This window comes from Scyliorhinus canicula, chromosome 12 (genome assembly GCF_902713615.1).
Source record: "Scyliorhinus canicula chromosome 12, sScyCan1.1, whole genome shotgun sequence".
In the NCBI taxonomy this organism is placed as follows: domain Eukaryota; kingdom Metazoa; phylum Chordata; class Chondrichthyes; order Carcharhiniformes; family Scyliorhinidae; genus Scyliorhinus; species Scyliorhinus canicula.
The window spans coordinates 15,781,565-15,806,130 of record NC_052157.1 but is presented as its reverse complement, the minus strand read 5'-3'; the positions used below and the strand labels follow the sequence as shown (position 1 = coordinate 15,806,130).

Here is a 24,566-nt window from a genome sequence, read left to right as displayed (position 1 = left end):
TTGGGTCTGTCAGGTCTGTTGCATTCGCTGCTCCCAATGTGGTTACTCTACTTTGGAGAGGCTAAACGCAGACTGGGTGACTGCTTTGCAAAACATCTTCGGTCCGTCCGCAAGCAGGAACAGGACTTTCCTGTCGCTGCCATATCAACTCACCGTCCTGCTCCCACACCCACATGTCCATCCTTGGCCTGTTGCAATGTTCCAGTGAAGCCCGACACAAACTGGAGGAATAACACCCCATTTTCCGATTAGGCACATTACAACCTGCTGGACTTAACATTAAATTCAATAACTTCAGACTGTGAGTTCTCTCCTCCACCTTCACTCCATTTTTATTACTATCAGTTTATTTTCATTTCTTCCATCAATCCATTTTTCCCCTCACCATTGTCTCCCCTCCCCCACCCCACCCCACGAGGGCCACCTGTTCCCTGTTCCAAGTTGTGCTTTTAAAAAATAAATTTGGCGTACCCAATTCTTTTTTTTCCCAATTAAGGGTCAAGTTAACATGCCCAATCCACCTAACCTCCATATATTTGGTTTGTGGGGGTGAGACCCACACAGACACAGGGAGAATGTGCAAACTCCACATGGACAGTGACCAGGGCCCAGGATCGAACCCGGATCCTCAGTGCCACCTATCGCTCCCCCCCCCCCCCCCCCCCCCCCCCCCCCCACCCACAACATTATAAATCTCACCTGTTTCCAGTTCACTCCGGCTTTGACAAAGAGTCATAATAATAATAATCGCTTATTGTCACAAGTAGGCTTCAATGAAGTTACTGTGAAAAACTCCTAGTCGCCACATTCCGCCGCCTGTTCGGAGAGGCCGATAGGGAATTGAACCGTGCTGCTGGCCTTGTTCTGCATTACAAGCCAGCTGTTTAGCCCACTGTAGCAGTGGGCAGCACGGTAGCACAAGTGGCTTCACAGCGCCAGGGTCCCAGGCTCAATTCCCCGCCGGGTCACTATCTGTGCAGAGTCTGCACGTTCTCCCCATGTCTGCGTGGGTTTCCTCCGGGTGCTCCGGTTTCCTCCCACAGTCCAAAGACGTGCAGGTTAGGTGGATTGGCCATGCTAAATTTCCCTTAGTGACCAAAAAAGGTTAGGAGGGGTTATTGTGTTACGGGGATAGGGTGGAAGTGAGGGCTTAAGTGGGTCGGTGCAGACTTGATGGACCGAATGTCCTCCTTTCATTTTCATTTCTTCACTGTATGTTCTATGTTCACTGTGCTAAACCAGGATGACTAACCCAATCATCCAGACTCAAAACATTAATTCCCTTCCATCTCCATAGATGCTGTCAGACTTGCTGAGATTGTCCAGCATTTTCTGTTTTTGTTCCCAATAGCTGCAACTGGACATCATCATGAATTTTCTCACTTGGAGAGGGCATAGGATGTCTGAAGTAGGAAATGGAAAAATGTCACACTGCTAATTTATTCTGAGGTTGGAGTTAAGCTAATGGGCACTTCCGAGAAATATAGCAAAGGATTTGGAAAAGGGGAATGTGATTAGGCGAGGATGTTCCAATGTGAAGGGGCTGGTTTAGCACAGTGGGCTAAACAACTGGTTTGTAATGCAGAACAAGGCCAGCAGCGTGGGCTCAATTGCCGTACCAGCCTCCCCGAACAGGCGCTGGAATGTGGCGACTAGGAGTTTTTCACAGTAACTTCATTGAAGCCTACTCGTAACAATAAGTGATTAATGAAGCTCCTCCTCACAAACCCACCATGGGTTGAATGACTGTGCTGAAACTTTGAATTCCAGGATACTCATAAATACGAGGCTGACTATTTCTGCATCTGGTTGGATTTCAAGGACAGTATTCCCGCCTCTACTCTTTACTTTACCTATCTCCCTGGCTGCCTTTCTTTTCCTGAGTTGGTGTTCCAACATTCTGCTTGCCTTTTCCCCGTACTCATAGATCGCCCCCTTGCCTTCCTCAACTGTTCCACTGCTTTCCCAGTGCTCAACAGCCCAAACTCCACCTGTAACCTCCGCCGCTCCCTCAGTAGCTCCGCGTCCGGGGCCTCCGCATTTCTCCTGTCCACCTGGAGTATCTCCTCCACTAATCTGTCCCTCTCAGCCCGTTCCACCTTTTCTCTGTGGGCCCGTATCGAGATTAATTCCCCTCTGACTACTGCCTTCAAAGCTTCCCAGACCGTCGCTGCAGAGACCTCCCCCGTATCATTTGTTTCCAGGTAGTTCTGGATGGACTTGTTAACCCGCCCACAGACCACCTCGTCCGCTAGCAACCCCACATCCAGTCTCCACAGCGGGCGTTTCCCTCTCTCCACACTAACCTGCAGATCCACCCAATGCGGGGCATGATCCGACACTGTGATTGCCAAGTACTCAGTATCCACCACCTTCAGTATTAGTGCCCTGCTCAGAACAAAACAGTCGATGCGAGAGTATACCTTATGGCCATGTGAGAAAAAGGAAAACTGCTTTGTCCTCGGCCGTGCAAACCTCCATGGGTCTACTCCCCCCATTTGTTCCATAAAACCCTTCAATTCCTTTGCCGCAGCTGGCCTCCTCCCTGTCCTGGATTTTGACCGGTCCAATTCCGGATCAATGACTGTGTTGATGTTCCCTCCCATGGTCAGGTTACGTGACTCTAAGTCTAGGATCTTACCTAACACCTGCCTCATAAATTCCACGTCGTCCCAATTCGGAGCATATATGTTCACAAGTACCACTCACACCCCCTCCAGCTTCCCACTTACCATTATGTACCTACCCCCCTTGTCTGACATGATTCTCCCTGCCTCGAATGCCACTGGCTTGCTGATCAAGATCGCTACCCCCTGGTCTTTGAGTCCAGTCCTGAGTGGAACACTTGGCGAACTCACCCCTTCCTCAATCTCGCCTGGTCTGTTACCTTTAGGTGTGTCTCTTGTAGCATTGTCATGTCCACCTTCAGTTCCCTCAAATGCGAGCCCTCTTGACCGGCCCATTCAGTCCTCTCACGTTCCATGTGATCAGCCTGGATGGGGGGCTTCCAACCCCGCCCCCCTGCCGACTAGCCATCGCTCTTTTTAGGTCAGCCTCGAGCTCGTGCCCTCCACTTCCTCGAGTCCCCACTCAGGCTGTCGCCGTTCCCAACCTCCCATTTGTCCCCTAGTAACAATTCCTCCCCTATCAGCAAAGCAGCCCCCCCCCAGCCAACAACACCAATCCCCCAAGTCAAGCTCCAGCTTAACACCTGTCCATCCCCTCACTGCACTTCCGAGAGTCAGCTGACCCATGCTGATTCAGTAGCTCCCGCCACAGGCACCAAGCAGTCTGTCTCCCTATTGTACTCTCTTCTTTCCCCCCACATGAATAAACATTTTAAAAGCATCACATTCCCCAGTAAGCAAACAACAGAAAAAAACAGTGAAGAAACAATCACTTTAGAGAAATAGTCACCCAAAAAGCAAAACTAAATTCAAAGCCCATCCCCCCCTCTAACAAGGTCCCTACAAGACAGATCGACCTTTAACCATCCACACAGCCCATTATTTCACATAGAGCTACTTAAATTTTTACAATCCCACGCCACAAATCGCTGCCACAGTACTTCTCCGAGGCTTAAGTGTCTTTTAATTCGCCTCCAGCTTCATTTCTTTAATAAAGGTCCATACTTCGTCTGGCGTTTCAAAGTAGAAGTCCCGTTCCTCATGTGTGATCCACAGACGGGCTGAGTACAGCATCCCGAATTTCACCCCCTTCTTAAAGAGGGTCGTTTTTGCCCGATTGAACCCAGCTCGCCTCTTGGCCAAATCCGCTCCCAGATCCTGATAAATGCGCAATTCACAGTTCTCCCACTTGCTGCTCTGTTTTTTCTTGACCCACTGCAAAACGTGTTCCTTGTCCATGAAACGGTGAAACCTTACCACCATGGCCCTCGGTAGCTTATTTGCTCTGGCCTTCCTCGCGAGGGCTCTGTGCGCTCTGTCCAATTCCAGAGTCCGAGGGAACTCCCCAGCCCCCATCAACTTCCGTCACATAGGCCCTCGCATCCGATCCCTCACTGCCTTCAGGGAGGCCAACAATCCTGAGATTCTGCCTCCTGGACCTATTCTCCAGTTCCTCCAGCTTCTCCTGCATTCTTTTCTGGCGGTCGTTCATCATCCCCTCCTTGCTTTCCAGCACGGTTATATACTCCTCGTGCTCGGACACCTTTAGTTCCACCTCCTGGATCGCTCCCCGTGGGTTTCCTGATTCTGAACCACTTGATCAATCGAAGCCTTAATCGGGTCCAGCGTGTCCTTCTTCAGCAAAGCAATCCTCGAAAAACTTCACCAACTGCTCCTTCGACCACTGTGCCGTCTCCCTGCGATCCTTGCCCTCCGCCATGCTGTCCTGTGTTACCAGCTCTGCTTGTGTCTCCCTTATAGGACTCTCACATGGCCACTTCTGGTCCAATTCCCCATACACCGGAGGGGGGTTTCTCCTCACTGTCTCACTCTTCACTGCTTTATCCGAAAAAGAACGGGGGAAAAAGTTCCAAAAGTCCGTTACAGGCGGGAGCTATCAAATGTGCGACCTACCCCTCCACGGCTGCTACCAGAAGTCCCCCTCCTCAAAGCATTCTAACAGATTTGTCAGACATGACCTCCTCTTGATGAACCCATGTTGACTCAGTCCTATTTTAACATGCACTTCTAAGTACTCCGCAATCTCATCTTTAATAATAGACTCTGAAATCTTACCAACAACTGAAGTCAGGTTAACCAATCAATAATCTCCCATCTTCCACCTCCCTCCCTCCCTTTTTAAAAAAAAAAATACTTTATCAGAGTTACAAAGCTAGAGCTCAGAGTGTGGACAGGGGCAAACCCCTAATCCAGCTTCTTACCTGTTCCAAAAACCAATTTGAATTGAATCCAATTCATGGTCCCCACAAGAGAGACATACCAGATCCAGGCATTACACCTGACCTCACACTCATCTTAGCCAAAAGGCTTACAAGCGATTACCTCCCTCCCTTCTTAAACAGGGGTGTTACATTAACCACTTTCCAGTCCTTTGAGACCCTCTCTGCCTCCAGTGATTCCTGTAAGATCACCACCAATGTCTCCACAATCTCCTCAGCTATCTTCTTCAGAACCCTGGGGTGTAGTCCATCCGGTCCTGGTGATTTATCCAGACTCAGACCTTTTGGTTTCCCCAAAACCTTCTTCATAGTGATGGCCACTACACTCACCTCCGCATCCTGACTCTCTTGAAGTTCTGGTATGTCACTGGCGACTCCAACCGTGAAGACTGATGCAAAGTAACCATTCAGTTCCTCTGCCATTTCTTTGTTCACCATTACTACTTCTCCAGCCTCATTTTCCAGTGGTCCAATGTCCATTCTTGCCTCCCTCTTACCTTTTATACATTGAACAAAACTGTTGCAATCTTCTTTTATTTATTTATTTTTTATATTTAGAATACCCAATTCATTTTTTTCCAATTAAGGGGCAATGTAGCATGGCCAATCCACCTACCCTGCACATCTTTGGGTTGTGGGGGCGAAACCCACACAAACACGGGGAGAATGTGCAAACTCCACACGGACAGTGACCTAGAACCTGGATTGAACCTGGGACCTCGGCGCCATGAGGCAGCAGGGCTAACCCACTGCGCTACCGTGCTGCCCTGTTTTTATATAATTTGATCTTTATTGGTTTCCTTGCCTTGGACCCTCATCTCAGTTTCTCAAGGAAAAAGTGGCGGCACATACACCTACCCTCAAATACACACAGAACTACATTCAGACACACGCTTTACATACACAGATAGAGGCATATATAAACACAGACACACACACAGATATTGTTTCACTTTATCTACATCTGTTCTGTTACAGAGTGTTCAGACTGCCTGCCTCAATATCTCAAGGGAAACATGTTTGTTTTCAATGTCAGCATGTGCGAATACTCAGTCACTACTGCACTGACCAAAGTCCTGATCACATTCGCAAATATCCCAACCAAAGGCAACCAACTACATCACTGAGGCTACGCCAGATAGGAAGCAAGTTTAAATGGATTGGAGAGAATTGACAAAGATACCTCCTGGATACTCATCAAAATTAAATATTGAAAGAGGTAATCAAGTAATAACAATTCCTTTGAATGCACGCTGGTTTTTGGCATAGTGAGTGTGAGGTACATAGGTATATAGTAATGCTTTCTCTGCACTGTCCCATCAAATACGCACAAGGACGGCACAGCACAGGTGAAATATAAGGTAAAGTTCCCTCTACACCATCTCATCAAACACTTCCCAGGTCAGTGTATGCAAATTTCTGTCTGCACTATCCCTTCAAACACCAGCTCAGATAACGCACGAGTTAGATGTTGAATAAAGATCCCTCTAGTTTAGATTGTCCTATCAAACATCAAACACTCCCAAAATCAGATAAAGCAAGGGATAGATTCAGAGCCACACTGTCCCATGAAACACTTGCCAGGTCAGCTAAACCATGGGTTAGATACAGAGTAAAGTTCCACCTATAGTGTCCCAAGATACACTCCCAAGATCAGAGAAAGCAGGGGTTAGATATAGAATAAAGCTCCTTCTACACCGTCCCATCAAACATTCCTCATGTCAGATAAAGTACAGGTTCGATACAGAGTAAAGTTTTGTCTACACTGTCCCCAAAACACTCCCCAGGTAAGGTGCAGGTGGTTAGATACAGAGTAATGTTCCGTCTGCACTGTTCCACCATGTACTTTGAGATCAAGTGCAGCATAGTTTAAATACAAACATACAGCGTGAGTTAGCCTTTAGTCTAACTCAGTCTATTACCCTTTATGCAACTCACTTACAGTGATAACCCTAATCAATTTCCTCAATAACGTAGAGATATACATCTCACACATATTTTTAACATAAATTTAGAGTACCAAATTAATTTTTTCCAATTAAGGGGCAATTTAGTGTGGCCAATCCACCTCGCCTGCACATCTTTGGGTTGTGGGGGCGAAACCCACGCAAACACGGGGAGAATGTGCAAACTCCACATGAACAGTGACCCAGAGCCGGGATCGAACCTTGGACCTCGGCGCCGTGAGGCTGCAGGGTTAACCCACTGCGCCACCATGCTGCGTCTCACACAGTTTTTGATGGAGTCCTCCTGCATGTTGCCACGGAAGCTCCAGTTTACAAATCTTAAATAGAAAATGCTGAGAAAGTGGGTGAGCCCAGAACACGCGGTTGAGACTGATGTTCAATATCTCCGAGCTGCTTTGAACAGAACTTTGTCCTCTTGTGGGACTACCTGTCATGGTACATCACTTACAAAAACACAGCTGAGGAGTAAATATTAACCTGTAACGCAATTTCGATTTAGGGTCAAGAAGGAATCGGAAAGTAGATTTAAGTCTAAACTATTTTGAAATAATTATATAAATCAGGTCCCTGACATTTGGGATCCAGATGTTGCCTCTGTTGAAACAATGAAGTGAAGAAAGGCTTCTCTGATTATTTGGTCCAATTTGAGAAAATAATTCTTGAATCTTGGATGTTGATCAGGAGTGGAAATCCGATCTGCTTCCACCCCCCCCCGCCTCAGGCACTAAGGTTATTTGTTGAAGCCCCACCCCCCACCTCAGCTGAGAACAATTAACTGGGCACAGATTTGGGATTAAAAACTGAGGTTTTTGCTGAATTTGTTGAGCTACAGACCAGGGAACACAAACAGAGTCGCAAGCAGGTGCCAGTAATTTGAGATGTAGATCTCCCAAACTTTGAGCGGCATTGGCTTGAGTAGATTGCTGGGGTTTAGACAGATGGGACAGGTATGTTCCAGTTCACCCAGGGAGTCTGACTGAATGACTTGCATGTTGTAGCTTTGAGCTATCGATTGTGATGCCAGAGGCTCCAGCCGAAAGGAATCTCTCCCGCTCCTACCGCCTGTCCAATGGTTTAAGTTGGAAGGATTTACAGTCACTCAACCCCTTTGGCCACGTTATAAACACACCCTCCTTGGGCCATCAATGGGACTCGAACCGGGAGATTCTGGCTCAGAGTCGGGGATGCTGCCTATTGGACAGGAAATTATAAACTGAGCAAGCGTGATTAACCATGTGGCAGGGCGAGGGGCTCATGGGCTTATTTGTTTTGTGCAATCAGAATGTGTTGAATGAGGATATGGGCCAGCCGGGACATATCAGGCAGAATAGCCTCTTTGTGCATTTGATCCCTGTTTGGAGTCCTGTCTAGAACTGTGTGGAGGTGGGAGGGGGCTCACTGTTTGGGACAGTTTGTGGAGATGGGAGGGGGCTCACTGTTTGGGACAGTTTGTGGAGATGGGAGGGGGCTCACTGTTTGGGACAGTGTGTGGAGATGGGAGGGGGCTCACTGTTTGGGACAGTTTGTGGAGATGGGAGGGGGCTCACTGTTTGGGACAGTGTGTGGAGATGGGAGGGGGTTCACTGTTTGGAACAGTGTGTGTGGGGATGGGAGGGGGCTCACTGTTTGGGACAGTGTGTGGAGATGGGAGGGGGCTCACTGTTTCGGACAGTGTGTGGATATGGGAAGGGGTTCACTGTTTGGGACAGTGTGTGGAGATGGGAGGGGGCTCACTGTTTGGGACAGTGTGTGTGGGGATGGGAGGGGGCTCACTGTTTGGGACAGTGTGTGGAGATGGGAGGGGGCTCACTGTTTGGGACAGTGTGTGTGGGGATGGGAGGGGGCTCACTGTTTGGGACAGTGTGTGGAGATGGGAGGGGGCTCACTGTTTGGGACAGTGTGTGGAGATGGGAGGGGGCTCACTGTTTGGGACAGTGTGTGGAGATGGGAGGGAGCTCACTGTTTGGGACAGTGTGTGGAGATGGGAGGGGGCTCACTGTTTGGGACAGTGTGTGGAGATGGGAGGGGGCTCACTGTTTGGGACAGTGTGTGGAGATGGGAGGGAGCTCACTGTTTGGGACAGTGTGTGGAGATGGGAGGGGGCTCACTGTTTGGGACAGTGTGTGGAGATGGGAGGGGGCTCACTGTTTGGGACAGTGTGTGGAGATGGGAGGGGGCTCACTGTTTGGGACAGTGTGTGGAGATGGGAGGGGGCTCACTGTTTGGGACAGTGTGTGGAGATGGGAGGGGGCTCACTGTTTGGGACAGTGTGTGGAGATGGGAGGGGGCTCACTGTTTGGGACAGTGGGTGGAGATGGGAGGGGGCTCACTGTTTGGGACAGTGTGTGGAGATGGGAGGGGGCTCACTGTTTGGGACAGTGTGTGGAGATGGGAGGGGGCTCACTGTTTGGGACAGTGTGTGGAGATGGGAGGGGGCTCACTGTTTGGGACAGTGTGTGGAGGTGGGAGGGGGCTCACTGTTTGGGACAGTGTGTGTGGAGATGGGAGGGGGCTCACTGTTTGGGACAGTGTGTGGAGATGGGAGGGGGCTCACTGTTTGGGACAGTGTGTGTGGAGATGGGAGGGGGCTCACTGTTTGGGACAGTGTGTGGAGATAGGAGGGGGCTCACTGTTTGGGACAGTGTGTGGAGATGGGAGGGGGCTCACTGTTTGGGACAGTGTGTGGAGATGGGAGGGGGCTCACTGTTTGGGACAGTGTGTGGAGATGGGAGGGGGCTCACCGTTTGGGACAGTGTGTGGAGATGGGAGGGGGCTCACTGTTTGGGACAGTGTGTGTGGAGATGGGAGGGGGCTCACTGTTTGGGACAGTGTGTGGAGATGGGAGGGGGCTCACTGTTTGGGACAGTGTGTGGAGGTGGGAGGGGGCTCACTTTTTGGGACAGTGTGTGGAGATGGGAGGGGGCTCACTGTTTGGGACAGTTTGTGGAGATGGGAGGGGGCTCACTGTTTGGGACAGTGTGTGTGGAGATGGGAGGGTGATCACTGGAACTGTGTTTGGTGATGGGGGTCACTGTTTGCGACAGTGTATGGATTGGGGGTCAGTGTTTGTGACTGTGGGTATGGGGGTCAGTGTTTGGGACAGTGTGTGGAGATGGGGGTCAATGTTTGGGACAATGTGTGGAGATGGGGGTCAGTGATTGGAACTGTGTGGAGATGGGGGTCAGTGTTTGTGACTGTGGATATGGGGGTCAGTGTTTGGGACAGTGTGGAGATGGGGGGGGGTCAGTGTTTGGGACTGTGTGGAGATGGGGGTGATGAGACCATCAATTCACGCGACATGTGGTTAGATGCGACAGTGGTTTTAATCATCTTACAACAGAGTCTGCCTGTGACGAGATGAACTCTAGATGAACTGGCAGGCAGGCTCACAACAGCAACCTTTATACTTCCGGTTAGGGGGAGGAGCCATGGGAGGAGCCAAGGGAGGAGCCCAGTACAAGCTCCTCATCTCCCCCTATGGGTAGAGCCACGCAACTACACATGATCTAGTACAAGGTACAGGCTCAAAACATGTTGTACAATACAGTGTGGATTATTAGTGTTTATAATTCACCACAGGGGGTCAGTGTTTGAGACTGTGTGGAGATGGGGGTCAGTGTTTGGGACTGTGTCTGGAGATGGGGGGTCAGTGTTTGGGACTGTGTGTGGAGATGGGGTCAGTGCTTGCGACTGTATGGAGATGTGGTTGAGTGTTTGGGACCGTGTGTGGAAATGGGGGGGGGGGGGGTCAGTGTTTGGGATTGTGTGGAGATGGGGGTCAGTGTTTGGGACTGTGTGTGGAGATGGGGGTCAGTATTTGGGATTGTGTGGAGATGAGGGTCACTGGGACTGTGTGGAGATGGGGGTCACTGGGACTGTGTGGAGATGGGGGTCACTGGGACTGTGTGGAGATGGGGGCCACTGGGACTGTGTGGAGATGGGGGTCACTGGGACTGTGTGGAGATGGGGGTCACTGGGACTGTGTGGAGATGGGGGTCACTGGGACTGTGTGGAGATGGGGGCCACTGGGACTGTGTGGAGATGGGGGTCACTGGGACTGTGTGGAGATGGGGGTCACCGGGACTGTGTGGAGATGGGGGTCACTGGGACTGTGTGGAGATGTGGGTCACTGGGACTGTGTGGAGATGTGGGTCACTGGGACTGTGTGGAGATGGGGGTCACTGGGACTGTGTGGAGATGGGGGTCACTGGGACTGTGTGGAGATGAGGGTCACTGGGACTGTGTGGAGATGGGTGGGGGGGGGGGTTACTGCTTTTGGGACTGTGTGGGGGGCTATGTGACGTTTCAAGGGACTGTGCACTTGGGCAAGGAAAACCCGCATGTGGGGTGGCTGCAATTAAAGTGGGTCCACCGACTGGCATCATTGAGCTGCAAAACTAGAAAGAGGACAAATTGACCAAAAGGAATAAAGGTGCGGTTTGTTCACAAGAGACACTAAAAATAAATTAGAGGTGTAAATATAGAAAGAAGGGGAGAAAGGGAGAAAAAAACAAAGTAATTTCACAGCAATATGTGTTTATTGATCTTATGCCAGATGTATTCTGCACAAAGACCTTTTATTGAAAGTGGCTCGGCTGTTCCTAAAACACAGCAAAGTGTAACGACTAATTCAGAATGCAGGTAGTCTCTTGATGGCTCGGAGGTGTTGAGGACTGGACATTGAATAGTTTAAATGCCAAAGGACTTGGTTCTAGACAACAGAGAAGACACGATTCGAGAATCTCCTATAGAATAAACACGCCTGTGAGTGCCTGTGTCCTTCTGGGCGATCAGGGGCTGCCTTCAGGACGGAACGTCACTGAACTGACTGCTGACGTTGTCTGACTTTCCCCCCCACCTCCCCCCCAAAGTGTTTTTTTTCCCTTTATATATAAAGTACAGTTAGTTTAAGAGTGCCACAGGTTTACTCACCACAGGCTCTGGGATACCAAAGGGGCGTTTGGCAAAAAAAAAGGCAGTGAGCTTTCTTTTTGCAGTGGGACGACTTGAAGCACATGAAAAAAAAGATGTTCACCTTGGTAAGTAACAAAGCTTTGCTCAATTCAAAGAGTTGTGCTATTTCAACGCAGGTCAATTTCCAGACCCCGCTGTGAACTCGCCTTAATGTACATTCCGCTCAAAAAAACAAAGCTTGCTAGTTTTGTTTCAAAGTTTAACAAACAAGTGAGCAGTTTGTTTTGGGGGGGGGGGGGGGGGGGGGGAGAGTGGGGCGGAGGGGGGTGATATGAAATTACCCCTTTGCTGAAAGATGTTTTAAAAAATGAGCAAAAGCAAGAAAGTTGTCTGGTTGGGTGGGAAAGTGGAATGTTAGACAAGAAGCCAGTAAATTACCTGTTTAAAAACACACAAGCTGTGTTGAGGAGTGGGAGAATTCAAACGGAGCTGTTTTATTTTAAGTTCAGGTAAAAGGTGAAGTTTTGTGTTGTTTGAGCGCTTATATATTGGACAAAGAATTATATTTTAAAATAACTTTCCTGACATAACCGAGGCGAAATTGGACAATGTGGAAACAGCATATGCAACATTTCGGCCAGATTAATTTCGATTTTCGTGATTTTAACTTTTTAACTTATTTAACTTGCAAAAGTCAATCTCACTGGGAGAACTCTTAATGGTCGACCTGTGGATTGAAACACAAAGGTGGCAGATGAAGGAAGAATGCTCGTGTTGATGGTTAATTTGCGGTGCGGTTTGGGGAGGTTTGTGCGGAAGTAAAGTGAAGTTTTTTTTGAAACCTCGAAGTTCCCAAACTTCTGGCTGGAGTTTTTCTTTGGCTGTGGGCGTCGCCCTCTGCTGGCAGCGCCGCCTCTCTGCAGCTGGGCGGATGGCTCGCACCCCACAGGGACCAGGGCTGAGCGAGTGGGGCAGTGACAATACTGTAGTAACAGCACACAGGACACATCGAATTAATCGCGCCGTCACAAAAAAAAACACCCTTCCAGAAGCAGTCAGGTGTATGCTACTTTTAATGCGCTTTTTTTGGGAGGGGGTTACTCTTATCTGGTTTAAATTGGACTAAATTGTGACCATAGAATCCCAACAGTGCAGAAGGAGGCCATTGGGTCCATCGAGTCGGCCCCGACCCTCTGAAAGAGCATTCTACCTAGGTCCACCCCCTCGCCCTATCCCCGTAACCCCCACCTAACCTTTTAAAAATATTGTTTTGATAAATTTAGAATATCCAATTATTTGTTCCAATTAAGAGCTTTGCACATCTTTTGGGTTCATCAAATTCATAGAATTTACACTGCAGAAGGAGGCCATTTGGCCCATCGGGTCTGCACCGGCCCTTGGAAAGAGCACCCCACTTACGCCCACACTTCCACCCTCTCCCTGTAACCCAGTAACCCCACCTAACCTTTTTGGACACTAAGGGCAATTTAGCACACCCAATCCACCTAACCTGCACATCTTTGGACTCTGGGAGTAAACCGGAGCACCCGGAGGAAACCCACGCAGACACGGGGAGAACGTGCAGACTCTGCCCAGACAGTGACCCAAGGCAGGAATTGAACCTGGGACCCTGAGGATGTGAAGCAAATGTGCTGCCCCTATGCTACCGTGCTGCCCCGCGTTGTGGGGGTGAGACCCATGCAGACATGGGGAGAATGTGCAAACTCTACATGGACAGTGACCCGGGGCCGGAATTGAACCCGGGTCCCTGGTGCTGTGAGGCAGCAGTGCTAACCACCGTGCCGCGATGTGGGCATTGCGATGTTTCTGCTTGGTTCCATAACATATTGAAGCCCTTTCCCAGCAAGAGATGTAAAAACATCAAACTCCTTCTTGAAAATGAATTACTGCAGTGTGAAATCTCCTTTAAAATGTACAATTAAGAAATTGTTAAGGCACAGTTAAGAATCACAGCAAATATTATCATTGGCACACAGCATCTGGTTGTAATTCAAATTGACGGCAGTAAGTATCCGGTAATGATCCCATAAATTCTCTCAGGTCTGAAATAAGGTGCAAAAAATCTAAACAATAATTTGAGCTAAGAAAATGTAAAATAATCAAATTTATCACACAAATAGACTATTATATAAAGCCATTTTCATCCCGAGTGTAAACAGGCGTCAAATTTAAAACGATTTAACACTGGGGGGGTTATTGTTTTAATCTGAAAGCTAAAAGATTGACCTAATTTGGTGCTGGGTGTTATTATGTGGCTTTGAGTTTCTGAGACCACCTTCACAGTCAGATGATGGCTTCAAGGCCTGAGCACATAGTCCAGACTGAGATTCCAGTGAAGTGCTGAGGGAGTGCTGCACTGTTAAAGGTGGTGTGACGTTAGACCACAGCACTGCTGTCTCTGCTCGAGGGGGTGGGGGTGGTGTTATTAAAGATGCCCTGGTGATTTCGTCAAGGGGAGCGGTGAGTTCTCCTGGCAGCCTCGCCACCATTCCTCCCTCAGCCAATACTCGGAAAAACAGATTATCTGGCTATTCGTTCTTTTTACTGTTCTGTTAGCTCTGGCTGTGCACAATGGGTGTGCTGTGTCTCCCCATACATAACCTCAGAAGTGATTCATGAGCTGTGAAGTGCTTTCAGATATTACTTTGGCCCATTGAATCCATGCCGGCTCTCAGTAGCGCAACCCAATCATCCCCACACTATCCTTTTTGCCTGCAAGTTTTTGTTTCTCCCTCAAGAACCCATCTTGTTTCTTTGTGAAATAATACACTGCCTCTGCTTCCACCATCCAACGATTCCAGGTCTTAAAAAGCCATAAGCAACAGGAACAGAAGGAGGCCATTCAGCCCTTCTAGCCTGCTCTGCTATTTAATACAGCACGGGAGCACAGTGGTTAGCACTGTTGCTTCATAGCTCCAGGATCCTAGATTTGATTCCCGGCTTTGGTCACTGTCTGTGCGGAGTCTGCACGTTCTCCCTGTGTCTGCGTGGGTTTCCTCCGGGATAAAACTCCGGATAAAACTTAGTCAGTGTTACATCAGCCATTAATAATAATAATAATAATAATAATAATCTTTATTGTCACAAGTAGGCTTACCCAAACCTGTCATAATCTTGTACACCCCGATCAAATCTCCCCTCAACCTGCATTGTTCCTGCGGTAGGAACAGCTGTGTGTGGGGGGGGGGGGGGGGGGGGGGGGGGGGGGGGGTGTGGGGGGGGGGGGGGGGGGGGGGGGGGGGCATTGATAATACATCAGCCTGTGTCCCCCACCACTCCCAGCACCTCGCCCACAGGATCTGGGAGCGGAACCCAATTTGGAAATTCAGACCTAACTTTCGAAGGGAGCAGAAACCAAATTTCCTGAAACCCGGATTTCAACTCCTGACACTTTCTACGATCGCGGATTCGGAGAGGCCTACAGCCCGGAAAAGGCTCTTCGGCCCATCGTGTGTGTGTGTGTGCTGGTCAAAAATAACCGCCTTCTTTTCATTTGACCCACCTGGGAATTATTTCTTTGACGTCTGTGTCAGAACCGCAGAAGGGGAGGGAGGGCAGGGGGTTTGTGGCCACGCACGGGTTTCGACGATTCTGGCGGACGTCCCAACGAGATGGGGCCCCACCTGAGGTGCAGCAGTGAAAATGAGAACCTTTCAAATACAAGGAGTCTGGCGGGTAGCCTGTTGCCAAGGTTACTGACTTGCAGTTCTCCGGGGTAAATGGATGGAGTCAGAAAATACAATTGACAAAACAGCAGCCGAATATGTGAATACTCCACACGATAAGAATGGAATTGGATTCATCGAGCGACCACGAGTCAGGTGACCCTGAGCAACAGCTCTGCCACCAGTTTACCGAGTAGGAGCGTCTGGCTGACCGAGACACAATGCCAGGGCAACATGTTGGAAAATAGTCATAAAATCCAAGCACTGGGCATTGAGGTGAGAGTTCAGAATAACTCGCCCTTCTCCCCGAGGGCGTGGGGTAAATTCTCTTCCCAGCTTTTCAATAAATGTAGGCTCTGCAGTTGACAGGGTGTCTTGAAGCTCACTGCCCATGAGGCTGGGTGGTATCAGAGACGATGAATGATTTCAACAGGACATTGGGGGAGCACCTGAGGGCGATAAAGTTTTAGGCTGACGGAGGTGGAGCAGGAATGGGGCTGTCCGGATCGCTCTACCCAGAGAGCCGCCTGGGCTGGATGGCCTCCGACTGTGCCATTTTGGCCATTTGGAATCACTACAGTGCGGAAGGAGGCCATTCACCCATCGGGTCGGCACGGACCCTCTGAAAGAGCACCGTACCTAGGTCCACGCCCCCAGCCATCCCTATAACCCCACCTAAACCTTTGGACGCGGCGGGTTAATTGATCGTGGGCAAGCCATCTACCCTGCACATCTTTGGATTGTGGGAGGAAACCAGAGAATCGGGAGGAAACCCACGCAGACACGGGGAGAACGTGCAGACTCTGCACAGATAATCATCCGAGGCCGGAATTGAACCCGGGAGCCTGGTGCTGTGAGGCAGCAGTGCTAACCGCTGTGCCACTGTGCTGCCCTCTGCCACCATGCCAGTGATGCAAGAGCATCGATGGGTTAATGATATTCTAGTGCTGGAATGGTACAAAGTGCCTGGACTCGTGTGCGAAGGCCTCAGGCGCACATACCAACGTCATCGTGCACTCGCGCAATATTTTGGTCGGCAGGCATGCGCCAGAGTCGGAAGGGGCCTCCCAACTATCGTGCCGGAAATGTAGCCCATTCAGGGGCCAATTTAACGCAATTTACTCGGCCCGTCTGCTTTTACAGCCAGCAGATTGGCCGATTGGCCAGGCGGCTTTAAGCTTTCGATGCAGCCTCGATCCAGGGCAGGATGGACGGTCAGGGCTGAAATAAAATGAACAAATGTGTCTGAGGTCAGTGTGAGGTCAGTGTATGATTGTGCTGCCTGGACACTGGTGTCATAGTTTTAACATAGATATTTACCTGTCCGGGGTCAACAGCTACACAGTCAGTGGCTCCCCCTCTGAGGGAGCACATTAGAAATGCCAGCCCACACTCACCCTGCTATTGGTGTCCATCGTCTTCCCACCCTCCATTTTGACTGGTAATTTGCCAACGTGAAATTGCACACCCAGGCCAGGAATCTGTCACGTATGCTTCAGGGTCCAAAGACAGCACTGGCCTGGGCAAAGAGAGCACTGGCCTGGGCAAAGAGAGCACTGGCCTGGGCAAAGAGAGCACTGGCCTGGGCAAAGAGAGCACTGGCCTGGGCAAAGAGAGCACTGGCCTGGGCAAAGAGAGCACTCGCCTGGGCAAAGACAGCACTGGCCTGGGCAAAGAGAGCACTGGCCTGGGCAAAGAGAGCACTGGCCTGGGCAAAGAGAGCACTCGCCTGGGCAAAGACAGCACTCGCCTGGGCAAAGAGAGCACTCGCCTGGGCAAAGACAGCACTCGCCTGGGCAAAGACAGCACTCGCCTGGGCAAAGAGAGCACTCGCCTGGGCAAAGAGAGCACTCGCCTGGGCAAAGACAGCACTCGCCTGGGCAAAGAGAGCACTCGCCTGGGCAAAGACAGCACTCGCCTGGGCAAAGACAGCACTGGCCTGGGCAAAGAGAGCACTCGCCTGGGCAAAGAGAGCACTCGCCTGGGCAAAGAGAACATTCGCCCGATTGGTGGAAAGCTCAGACCCAGGGGTGCGCTAATATGAAGCAGCGGTTCACAATTAACAAGAGCGACAGAGCCTCATTGATCGGTTGATCCGGCAGCAGTTCAATAGGCACAAGGTGTCAGCTTTGGCTCAGTGCGTGCTGGCATCTCAATCCCCTCGGGTCCCCAAGCTGGTTTAGCACAGTGGGCTAAACAGCTGGCTTGTAATGCAGAACAAGGCCAGCAGCGCGGGTTCAATTCCCGTTCCAGCCTCCCTGAACAGGCGCCGGAATGTGGCGACTAGGGGCTTTTCACAGTAACTTCATTGAAGCCTATTTGTGACAATAAGCAATTATTCTTATTATTAAGCCCAAATTCTGAGCTGAGTCTTCAGTGAAACACTGAGCGAGCTCTGCACTGCTGAAGGTGCCATCTTTTGGGCAAGGTATAAAACCGGGTGGTTAGTACTGCGGCCTCACGGCGCCAAGGACCCGGGTTCGATTCCGGCCTGGGTCACTGTGCGGAGTCTGCACGTTCTCCCCGTGTCTGCGTGGGTTTCCTCCGGGTGCTCGGGTTTCCTCCCACAGCCTAAAGATGTGCAGGTTAGGTGGGGCTATGGGCTTGGGGCCGGGGATGGGTAGGGTGCTCTTTCAGAGGGTCGGTGCAGACCCGATTGGCCCTTTGGCCTCCTTCTGCACTTTGGGGATTCTATGCCTCTCTTGCCCCCTCTCCAGAGGCTGTCGTCTGACTTTTCTATGTTGGTCTCTGCTGCCACCTGCTGTTAGAATCTAAAAATGGCAACTGCAGCATTAACAACAATTTTGTGCTGAATTTGTTCTGAAGGTTGAGGCTGGGGGACCCGGTTTAAAATCCAAAATGTTCAATTCTCACTGAACTAATTCCAACCAGAATTTCTGATCCTGATGCTGCCGTTGATCCAAGACATTCCTGTCACATCCTGAAGATTAGCACTCGGGGATGTTCTGGCAGAGATCCCACTCACCCACGACCCATTTCAATAATTAAAAGCTGAAATAGACGAGAGATTTTAATTTTTTTAAATGTTAACATTTGGTTTTGTGCATTAGGAATGTTGGTGGTGTTAGAGTTGGGTGGTGTTGATATAACAACAACAACTTATATTTATGTAGCAGCTTGAACGCTAACGAAATGCTCCAAGTATCTTCACAGGAAAATTCTAGGAAAAAAAGCATGATGCTAAATCGCATAAGGAGATCTTAGGTTCGATTCTCAAAACCTGTCCAAAGAGGTGGGTGTTAAGATGCTTCTTAAAGAGGAGTCGAGGAGGCGGAGAGGTGTAGGGAGAGAATGTGGGGCCCACTCAGCTGAAGGCATGGTCACCAATGGTGTAGTGATTGTGATTGGGAATGGTCACCATGTCAGAATTAGAGGAGCGCAGAGATCTTGGAGGGTTGTGGGGCTGGAGGAGAGATTGCAGAGATGGGGAGGGGCGAGGCCACATAGACATTTGAGAACAGTGCTTCGAACTTTAAAACCAAGACATGGCTGGAGCAGGAGCCAGTGTAGGTCAGGGATAGGAGGGGGAATGGCCTCGCTGCGGGGCTGGGAGAGGGCCAGGCCTCGCTGCAGGGGTGGGAGGGGGATAGGCCTCGCTGCGGGGGTGGGAGAGGGCCAGGCCTCGCTGCAGGGGTGGGAGAGGGACAGGCCTCGCTGCAGGGGTGGGAGAGGGATAGGCCTCGCTGCAGGGGTGGGAGAGGGACAGGCCTTGCTGCAGGGGTGGGAGGGGGATAGGCCTTGCTGCAGGGGTGGGAGGGGGATAGGCCTTGCTGCAGGGGTGGGAGAGGGATAGGCCTCGCTGCAGGGGTGGGCGAAGGACAGGTCTCGCTGCAGGGCTGGGAGAGGGCCAGGCCTCGCTGCAGGGGTGGGAGAGGGACAGGCCTCGCTGCGGGGGTGGGAGAGGGCCAGGCCTTGCTGCAGGGGTGGGAGGGGGATAGGCCTCGCTGCGGGGGTGGGAGAGGGCCAGGCCTCGCTGCAGGGGTGGGAGAGGGACAGGCCTCGCTGCAGGGGTGGGAGAGGGACAGGCCTCGCTGCAGGGGTGGGAGAGGGACAGGCCTTGCTGCAGGGGTGGGAGGGGGATAGGCCTCGCTGCAGGGGTGGGAGGGGGATAGGCCTCGCTGCAGGGGTGGGAGAGGGATAGGCCTTGCTGCAGGGGTGGGAGAGGGCCAGGCCTTGCTGCAGGGGTGGGAGAGGGATAGGCCTCGCTGCAGGGGTGGGCGAGGGATAGGCCTCGCTGCAGGGGTGGGAGGGGGATAGGCCTCGCTGCAGGGGTGGGAGAGGGATAGGCCTCGCTGCAGGGGTGGGAGGGGGATAGGCCTCGCTGCAGGGGTGGGCGAGGGCCAGGCCTTGCTGCAGGGGTGGGAGAGGGATAGGCCTTGCTGCAGGGGTGGGAGGGGGCCAGGCCTCGCTGCAGGGGTGGGAGGGGGATAGGCCTTGCTGCAGGGGTGGGAGAGGGATAGGCCTCGCTGCAGGGGTGGGCGAGGGATAGGCCTCGCTGCAGGGGTGGGAGGGGGATAGGCCTCGCTGCAGGGGTGGGAGAGGGACAGGCCTTGCTGCAGGGGTGGGAGGGGGATAGGCCTCGCTGCAGGGGTGGGTGAGGGATAGGCCTTGCTGCAGGGGTGGGAGGGGGATAGGCCTCGCTGCAGGGGTGGGAGAGGGCCAGGCCTTGCTGCAGGGGTGGGAGGGGGCCAGGCCTTGCTGCAGGGGTGGGAGGGGGCCAGGCCTTGCTGCAGGGGTGGGAGAGGGCCAGGCCTTGCTGCAGGGGTGGGAGGGGGCCAGGCCTTGCTGCAGGGGTGGGAGGGGGCCAGGCCTTGCTGCAGGGGTGGGAGAGGGCCAGGCCTTGCTGCAGGGGTGGGAGGGGGCCAGGCCTTGCTGCAGGGGTGGGAGAGGGCCAGGCCTTGCTGCAGGGGTGGGAGAGGGATAGGCCTCGCTGCAGGGGTGGGAGAGGGATAGGCCTCGCTGCAGGGGTGGGCGAGGGATAGGCCTCGCTGCAGGGGTGGGAGAGGGATAGGCCTTGCTGCAGGGGTGGGAGAGGGCCAGGCCTTGCTGCAGGGGTGGGAGGGGGATAGGCCTTGCTGCAGGGGTGGGAGGGGGACAGGCCTTGCTGCAGGGGTGGGAGGGGGCCAGGCCTTGCTGCAGGGGTGGGAGGGGGAATGGCCTTGCTGCAGGGGTGGGAGGGGGACAGGCCTTGCTGCAGGGCTGGGAGGGGGACAGGCCTTGCTGCAGGGGTGGGAGGGGGATAGGCCTTGCTGCAGGGGTGGGAGGGGGATAGGCCTCGCTGCAGGGGTGGGCGAGGGCCAGGCCTTGCTGCAGGGGTGGGAGGGGGCCAGGCCTTGCTGCAGGGGTGGGAGGGGGATAGGCCTCGCTGCAGGGCTGGGAGGGGGCCAGGCCTCGCTGCAGGGGTGGGAGGGGGATAGGCCTTGCTGCAGGGGTGGGAGAGGGACAGGCCTCGCTGCAGGGGTGGGAGAGGGACAGGCCTCGCTGCAGGGGTGGGCGAGGGACAGGCCTTGCTGCAGGGGTGGGCGAGGGACAGGCCTTGCTGCAGGGGTGGGAGGGGGCCAGGCCTTGCTGCAGGGGTGGGAGAGGGACAGGCCTTGCTGCAGGGGTAGGAGAGGGACAGGCCTTGCTGCAGGGGTGGGAGAGGGACAGGCCTTGCTGCAGGGGTGGGCGAGGGATAGGCCTTGCTGCAGGGGTAGGAGAGGGACAGGCCTTGCTGCAGGGGTGGGAGAGGGACAGGCCTTGCTGCAGGGGTGGGCGAGGGATAGGCCTTGCTGCAGGGGTGGGCGAGGGATAGGCCTCGCTGCAGGGGTGGGAAAGGGATAGGCCTTGCTGCAGGGGTGGGCGAGGGATAGGCCTTGCTGCAGGGGTGGGAGGGGGACAGGCCTTGCTGCAGGGGTGGGAGAGGGATAGGCCTCGCTGCAGGGGTGGGAGAGGGATAGGCCTTGCTGCAGGGGTGGGTGAGGGATAGGCCTCGCTGCACGGGTGGGAGAGGGAGGGGCAGGAGAATAGAAGCACATCCCCACCACAGCAGGTGGGCAGCCGATTAACATGATCAAAGCACCAATTAGTGGTAATTTCACGGCCTCAGGGCAGCCTTGGCTAGACAGGGCGACTGCCAGCTGACTGGAGATGGTTTCGCTGTGGGAGGCTGGCAAGATGATCAGAGGCTGCATGTTGCAAAGAGTGGGCGACAGGCACGAAAGGCCACAATCGAGATCTCGGCCAATCCAGCAGCGAGGTTTCCCCTCACCCACAAATACCTTCTGGCCGAATCCTTGCAAGTCAGTGAGGTGCCGCCATCGAGCTGAGACACCACCGAACCATAGAAACGTTACGGTGCAGAAAGAGGTCAATCAGCCCAATGTGTCTGCGTCGGCCAAAAATACAAGAAAAAAGAAACTAGCCGCTCATTCTAATCCCATTTTCCTATACTTGATCCGTGGCCTTTAAGTTCCAGCACTTTAGATGCAGATCCAGGTACCTTTTAAATGAGTTAAGCATATCAGCCTCAACCCCAAATTTAGGCAGTGAGTTCCAGACACCCAGCACCCACTGGGTGAAGAACCATTACCTCATGTCCCCTCTAATTCTTCTACCAATCACCTTAAATTTATGCCGCTGGGTAATTGACCCCTCAGGTTAGGAGAAACAAGTCTTCCTTATCCACCCTGTCCAGGCCCCTCATAATTTTGTACCCCACTTAAGTTACATCTTAGCGTCCGGTGTTCTATCCAAGCTCTCCTCGTTGTTGCAATTTTCCAGCCTTGGCAACATTCTTGTAAATCTCCCCTGCACTCTCTCCCGAGCAAACGTGTCCTTCCTCTGGTGACCAGAACTGTACACACAACTCCAGCTGTGGTCTAACCACCGTTCTGTACAGTTCCAGCATCACATCCCCTGCTTTTGTACTCAATACCTCGCCCAATAAAGGAAAACATTCCATCTGCTTTCCTAACCACCTTCGGTCAAGTGGAAGTGAGAGCCAGTCCACTCTTCTTAATTGGACAGTGAGTATGTAGGCAGCCAACGGAGAGTCAGCCTCGGGGAACATTGTTCCGCTGCCCCCGTTCTTATGAAACCCACAGTACCGCCCAGCCCCTAGTGTCAGCTCAGGGGGTGCTTCCACTTCTTGCCTGTGGTATTAACCCTGACAGAACTGACGACCCTAGGCTCGTGCAGGTTTGGACTCAACCATGATGCCTTTTACAGTTCAATAGCCTGTTCATACTTGCTATTTAGGCTTGCCTTTATCAGTGGGCCTTTCATCAGTGACTAAGTAGGTTTTCTGCTTTTAGTACGAGTTTTTAGAGTTTTTAAACTTGTGTTTTTTGGGGGATTTAGAAGCCTGTGAAAACCTTGTCGGTGCCTTGATGGTTATTTCTGGTCCCTGGGTCCAAGCTGCTGCTATTCCAGATCTTGCCCACTGGGTGGAGCAAATGAGGCTATTCCTGATTGCTGCACAGCAGCGCTACCCGGTGGCTAGGACTGGTTACTACAGGCACCCCGTGAGGAAGGTGGTTACAGCGCCACCACGCAGCAAGTGCTAGTCAGTACAGCAATAGTACAGCAAATAGCTGGTCAAATTTCTGAGCAGATTTTTCCTGAGGACCATTGGATTGTCACGGTTGCTATTTTCATGGAAGTGAAAATAGCAAATTGGTCAGTGCAGCCTAAAAAAAAATGAACCTAGCTTTTTCCACAGGGGGAAGAGTCAATTACTAGGTTTAAGGTGCGAAGGGCAAAGTCTACAGGAGATCTGCGAACAAAGTATTTTTTTTACTCACAGATGGTAGTGGGTGCCTCAACCTCGCTGCCGGAGGAGGTGGTGGAAGCGGGTACGAAAGTGACGTTTAAGGGGAGTCTTGACACAATACGTAAATGGGACGGGAATAGAGGGATATGGACTCTGGAAATGTAGAAGGTTTTAGGCTCGATGGGCAGCATAGTCGGCGCAGGCTTGGAGGGCCGAAGGGCCTGTTCCTGTGCTGTACCTTTCTCTGTTCTTTGTCTTTGTTCCTTCGACTTCAGTTTTGACTCATTCTCATTCGTTATCAACCGAGAATGTTAAAACCACCAGTCTTAGCTTCCTCTTCTGATCTGGAGGTTTCACCTCATCTAACCACTAATTTTCAATTTAAAGCAACCCTGGCCCTTGTTCTTCTTTTGCAGACTTGTGGATTCCAACAGGGGTTTTCGATCATGAGATTTGTTCTGACTGTGATACTCCTGCAGCTGGTTTCCCTGCCCGTGTGTCCGGCACAAAACGGTGCATTCTACATAAATGGCAACGGAAATGGAAATGGTGAACGTAAGTACTGTCATCAATACTGCCGTATCCTTCAAATAGCGCTCATTTCATCCAAGCATTTGCTGCACTGTTGGTGAACCTGGTGTGATGAAGGCCTCCCCAGATATTACTCATTCCCGAGGCCAGCAGAGGTCCTCCTGTCCCCGTTACCGTTCCTCCTGTCCCCGTTACCGTTCCTCCTGTCCCCGTTACCGCTCCTCCTGTCCCCGTTACCGTTCCTCCTGTCCCCGTTACCATTCCTCCTGTCTCCGTTACCGTTCCTCCTGTCCCCGTTACCGTTCCTCCTGTCCCCGTTACCATTCCTCCTGTCCCCGTTACCGTTCCTCCTGTCCCCGGCTCCTCCTGTCCCCGTTACCGCTCCTCCTGTCCCCGTTACCGTTCCTCCTGTCCCCGTTACCGTTCCTCCTGTCCCCGTTACCATTCCTCCTGTCCCCGTTACCGTTCCTCCTGTCCCCGGCTCCTCCTGTCCCCGTTACCGTTCCTCCTGTCCCCGGCTCCTCCTGTCCCCGTTACCGTTCCTCCTGTCCCCGGCTCCTCCTGTCCCCGTTACCGTTCCTCCTGTCCCCGTTACCGTTCCTCCTGTCCCCGTTACCGTTCCTCCTGTCCCCGGTTCCTCCTGTCCCCGGCTCCTCCTGTCCCCGGCTCCTCCTGTCCCCGTTACCGCTCCTCCTGTCCCCGTTACCGTTCCTCCTGTCCCCGTTACCGCTCCTCCTGTCCCCGTTACTGCTCCTCCTGTCCCCGTTACCGTTCCTCCTGTCCCCGGCTCCTCCTGTCCCCGGCTCCTCCTGTCCCCGTTACCGCTC

At 52.3% G+C, this 24,566-nt stretch overlaps 1 protein-coding gene across 1 annotated transcript in view; it reads left to right on the top strand.

Moving 5' to 3' along the window:
- Window positions 1–11,584: 11,584 nt before the first annotated feature.
- LOC119974815 (hyaluronan and proteoglycan link protein 3-like) overlaps window positions 11,585–24,566 on the top strand; it is a 22,240-nt gene continuing 9,258 nt past the window's right edge. The window contains exons 1-2 of the mRNA XM_038814085.1: window positions 11,585–11,873; window positions 23,625–23,763. Coding sequence (XP_038670013.1) covers window positions 11,850–11,873; window positions 23,625–23,763 — 163 coding nt within the window. The 5' untranslated portion in view covers window positions 11,585–11,849. The remainder of the gene's footprint in view (window positions 11,874–23,624; window positions 23,764–24,566) is intronic.